This window comes from Lolium rigidum, chromosome 6, assembly GCF_022539505.1.
Source record: "Lolium rigidum isolate FL_2022 chromosome 6, APGP_CSIRO_Lrig_0.1, whole genome shotgun sequence".
In the NCBI taxonomy this organism is placed as follows: Eukaryota; Viridiplantae; Streptophyta; class Magnoliopsida; order Poales; family Poaceae; genus Lolium; species Lolium rigidum.
This window is the reverse complement of record NC_061513.1, coordinates 244,338,909-244,343,866: the sequence shown is the minus strand read 5'-3', so window position 1 is coordinate 244,343,866 and position 4,958 is coordinate 244,338,909. Positions and strand designations below refer to the sequence as shown.

The window sequence follows — 4,958 nt, the reverse complement described above, 5'->3', positions numbered from 1 at the left end:
CGAAGCAAGTACAGAGATGTCACTTATACATGTGCAAGAAAAAAAGGGCTGGAGTGTTTTTAACATTCAAACCATTAGCAGAAGTGTTTTTAACATGCCAATAAAATGGGAAGAAGTGAAATGATGCAAAATAAAAAAGAAATACAGTCAAGCCAGTAGCCATATATGCATCCATATATGTTCTCTAGCTGTTCAAAACAAAACAAAAAACTCTATTGTGTAGAAAACGCAACGCCGAACGATGCATCCGTCGTTTGAACACTAAAATAGATGTAGCGAAAGTAGGACTAGTAGAGAATTTGTACTTGAACAGAGGATTGTTGTATCTTGGACTAGGAGTAGTACTCCATAATTTTCTGTGATTTCTTTCAGCCCCAATACTCGAACAGAAGGAGACATAGACAAGGAGCACAGAAGAAGACACAAACAAGTGACGTGATATAAATCGTGACTTCGTGAGTCCTGTCAGTAATCAAAGTCTGATGATCAAAAACAAATCCATCCACCACGTGTCGAACAGACAGGAGCACTGCAGGCCGGGACCACGCCACAAAAGTTCCTAGGTTTTTTCTGCTTTATTTCGAGGGCCCCATAAACGTAGCCGAAACCGGTAGCCGCCGGCCCGGTCCAGCTCTCCGCTATCCTTCCGCAGCGCAACCTAAACCACTCCCCTCACGTCACCTCTCGCTGACATGTGGGTCCAGACCTCGTCCCAGCACCCCCGGCCCCACTTACCAGAGACAGAGCACGGGAGCAGGAGAGTCAACGTGGTAGGATACTACAGCCAACCCGGGGGCTCTGCCCAAATAAGTCGGTACGGCCACGCGTTCCCGTTCCCCTCTCGCCGCACTCCCACCCAGCCGCCGAGGTCCGTCCGCGCCTCCGCCTCCTCTCCGGCGCACCTTGCCGGTCCGGCGCCGGCGTCCATGGACACAGAGTAAGTCACCCCCCCTCTCCGCCGGCGCCGCGATTTGACTGAACTCACTTTTTCGGAAATTGTTTTTCGGAAGATTGAACTCACTTTTTTCGGTTCAGAAAAATAAAGGCTCTGCTAGAGATGCTCTTAGTTGTTTCATTCACAAATACTCTCACGGCATACAGGTGGCACAATTTTTCAACAGAAGCAGACACACACTTGTTGACTCTAAAGGAGCCCTACCTACATAACACAAAGCTTCACCTTTGGTGAAAGTTTTTCACTGAGACAAGATTCGGCATGCAGAGCAGCGCGCTCGGAGCATGATTTTTTTCTGCAAATCAAGTTTACAGAAACATCTTCATATTCATTAAGCCGTTCAGTTGTGTCCACAGTTAATACCTCCAGCGCAGGGGCATTTTCCACAATATGTAGAAGAAATTCAAGTTGACCTCTTGCCCCTTTATATCCCGTCATATGCATACTCTTCAGATAAGTATATTCACACCGCTGAAGAGGCTGATTGTCCAAAGTACCATTGTTCGCAAAACAAAGGTGGCGACAGGTAGCAAACTGCAAGATTCAAACATGGTAGTATATATGATTAGCACAGTATATGGAAATACATACGTACGAAGGGGCCTCCCTTCGAATTTTAGTGTCCACTTAAACTGCCTATCACACAAATTCTGCATCCATGCACACAACAAGTTGTAACACCTACCACGAACAGAAGCAAGTATAGAAGGGCTAAAAGCAAATCGAATGCGGTGCCAAAGAAGAAAGATACCTATTGGCACATAAGAACCAAGAAGGGTACTTACATGGATCTCAAGCTTTTCAATAAATGGAGCTGCCCTCAGTATGGAAACTAGTACATATGGAAGCTTCTCAATATGTTGAGCTAATATACACATTAACAACTGTAAGCGCCTAAGATGGGAAAACTTGCATGTGTTATTCAACAATGATTGCACCTGCAAGGCAAAAAGAACTGTATTATTGAACTGATGATGTCCACCATAAATTTGATTGTAAATTCAATGCCATTCGAGGAGCAAACCTCTAGTTGTGGGCAAGTAATCTGGAGAGTCAGATTTTGCATGGTCGGAATACCATTCAGAAGTGCACTGACAGCATCTTGATAAGTTGCCTTGAAGAATCGTATATGTGCATTTTCCAGCTTCGAATGTTGAGCCATAACAATAGGAATAATGGGACCATCATATACAAAGGTAACGAGTTTCGTAACATGAAGTTCTATCCTGGTCACCTTACAGTATACAACTGTTAGGTGTCGAAGGCGGGACAACGGACGATCCAACTTTAGTTCGCCATTCAGGAAGCATCTGACTAAGCTGAGCCATCCAAGATTATAGCAATTGGACAGTATAACTTCAAGATCCTTTATAGTGATATCGACAAACTGCAAATAAAGCTTTCTCAGGCTTGGGAAACCTCTGAATTCAGATGGTGGTCTGAAAGATACAAAGCTAAGCTGTATACACTGTAGATGAGACATGTTGCTTCCACTATCCAAAAGGTGAAATGGAAATAAGTAGCGATCTACATCCGTGCGTCTCATGTTAATAGGCCGTAAATAGAAAACTATGCTCTTTGCCTGTGATGATACCGCAAATTTAACCCAATTATTTAGATGATCAACCAGCATTGCGTCGAACTCGAATCTGACATTGAACTCTTCAACCAACTTGGCATGGCACTTTTGCACGGCTGTATTGACATTATTGATGAATTTATGGATGCACTGGAGGTATTCTTTTCTTTCTAAAGTATCACGGCAACACCCAGTAGCACCAGTGAAACATAATTTGTAGCAGCAAATACCACAGATATATCTCCAATAGCTTGATAAAACAGTAGCTCTTGAAACTTCTTTAGCAGGCAACTTTGATACAATGGTGCACAGCAGATCCTGCGTCAATATCCCTCGAGATTAGCAGTTCCATCTATACAGAATTAACGCAGAAAAGAAAATTTGGCATACCTGTGGAAGGTCTTCCAGTTTAACATTTGGCCTCGCTTTCTTATAGATTGGTTTCCCACTGATACGGTTTGAGGAAGTTCTTTTGCATACTGTATTGTTGATCATTGTGCACCTGAAATTAACAAGGAAGAGTTTCTTATTTTGGTATTAACAAACGGATCACAAGGGTCAGAACTTAGATTACAGACAAGCACAATTGTCTCGTTTGATCAATGAACCATAGGGTAGAGAGAGAGGGACAAGGGAGAACAAGTAACCTGTAATGGCATAAAATGGTGTTTCAGTCGAGAGGATTTGTCTAGTAATAAGAGGAATTGGAGTTGGGGCCGGCCGACTGCTCTGCTCTGCTCCAGTCCGAGCCTCCGACGCGAGCAAATCCAGGGATCGAAATCACGCTCTCGGTTGCAGAGATATAGCCAGGAAACGGCTGTGGTCGTTGGAAGTTTTTGATTCTAATTTTATACGAGTAGAAACAAAGGGAGTCCGAAGGGTGATCCTACTCTTCTCCAGATGCAGTGTTCGAGTCGTGATCCTCCAGAGTTCGAGGCGGACAGATTATGCGGCGGAAGTTTGGCTCTAATTTTAAGAGTAGAAATCAAGGGAGTTCGAAGGGTCAGCTGCCGGATTGTGCGCTCCTAGTAGCTCCCTTCTCTCGGCAGACTCGGCTCGAGTTGCTTCATCGCGGGCGTGATCCTACTCTTCTCCTGATCGAGTCTCCGAGTCGTGATCCTATCAAAGAGTTATGGGATCTCGACCTAAACAAATCCCTGATTTGCCGGAGATAAATTTGGTATGTGTGATTCATTTCGAACATACAAAATCTACCAAATTATTATTTTCCAACAATGCAAATTAGCAACTCCACCTTCACCCAGCTGCGGGATGCGGCTTTTCTGTCTCCCCGAGCTCCTCTGCCCGCCGCCGCGTGGTCACACTCTGAGATCCGAATACTCCATTGACGCGTGGGATCCAGGGCTTCAATACCCGCTAGACACGCGCGGAACCAAGGGCCCCTCTGCCCACCAGACACGCGGGTGGCGCCGGCGCGGCATCTCCGGCGACCAAGGTCGGAGAAATCCGGCACCCAGGCGACACATTTTTTCATTTTCCCTCACGATTTCGCTCTCGATGATTTTTGCCCGCCTGCACCCCAATCCTAGCTTTTTCCCTTTTGCCTCCCCTGTTGGTTCTGCCGCGGGCACTGAAGAATTGACGAGCTGAAGAAACCAGAGAAATTTCAACTTGATCCAATGCTCGGTGCTACCATGGTACTAATTGCAACCTTGCGATTTTGGAGAAGAATATCGAGGGGGGATGAGGAAAGGCAGGGAGAGTAGTGGATTACTTGAAAATCGGATTCGCCTCCTATGATCGCCTGATTGCCGTGGCCGGCTTGGAGTCGCCGGCGGCGCCCCTCCTCTGCCTCTTCCTGACGAACAGGGGACCACGAACGGGCGGATTAGTTCGATCCAGCACTCCAGTACCTCGAGATATAATAGTAAGATTTTTAATTTAAATATAAAATAACAAGTTTGCCACTAAGGTATTTGGGGCATTCACGTCGGGGTTTTGGGCCTCCGTCGGTGGCGGGTGGGGGCTAAAACCTTTCCTTCACCGGACTCTCAATTGTGCAGTGCCCAGCGTGGTGCAAATAACTTTTTTTTTATCATATTTTACTACGGAATGGATCAAACAAAACATGAAAAATTAACTGAAAATACAAAATATATTTGAAACTTCGACGCTACAACGATATTTATTTCGAAACTACCCTAAACTAAACTACTCGGAGTCCCAGTCGAAATCCGACGAGCGAGTGGTGTCCGACACCGGAGTGGATGTCCACTCGAAGGAGGAGGAGGAGGAGGAGGAGGAGGAGGAGAGGACGGTCGTCGACGGGGCGGCATCGTTTTTCTTCTCCTCCACCTTCCTTGCGGCCTTCTCCGCCCTCTCCACCTTCCTCGCCGCCGACTTCGCCCGCCGCTCGTCGCGATCCGCCTTCTTCTTCGCCGCCGCCGCCTTCTCCTCCTCCTT

At 46.3% G+C, this 4,958-nt stretch overlaps 1 protein-coding gene across 1 annotated transcript; it reads right to left on the bottom strand.

Moving 5' to 3' along the window:
- Positions 1-1,066: 1,066 nt before the first annotated feature.
- On the bottom strand, positions 1,067-4,372 carry LOC124665527 (F-box/FBD/LRR-repeat protein At1g13570-like). Its single transcript, XM_047202929.1, has 5 exons — positions 4,270-4,372; positions 2,925-3,036; positions 1,980-2,852; positions 1,741-1,893; positions 1,067-1,489 (listed from the first exon to the last, which is right to left on the bottom strand). Exons 2-5 carry the CDS (start codon positions 3,027-3,029, stop codon positions 1,160-1,162), a joined length of 1,461 nt encoding a protein of 486 aa, XP_047058885.1. The 5' UTR covers positions 3,030-3,036; positions 4,270-4,372; the 3' UTR covers positions 1,067-1,159.
- Between the last annotated feature and the right edge of the window lie 586 nt (positions 4,373-4,958).

Bases quoted from the DNA above. Each gene is read 5' to 3' on its own strand.
- LOC124665527 (XM_047202929.1), bottom strand. From the start codon at position 3,029: ATGATCAACAATACAGTATGCAAAAGAACTTCCTCAAACCGTATCAGT. The intron at 2,853-2,924 runs GTATGCCAAATT...ATATTGACGCAG, and splicing joins AACTGGAAGACCTTCCACAG to GATCTGCTGTGCACCATTGT. The intron at 1,894-1,979 runs GTTTGCTCCTCG...TTTGCCTTGCAG, and splicing joins TTACTTGCCCACAACTAGAG to GTGCAATCATTGTTGAATAA.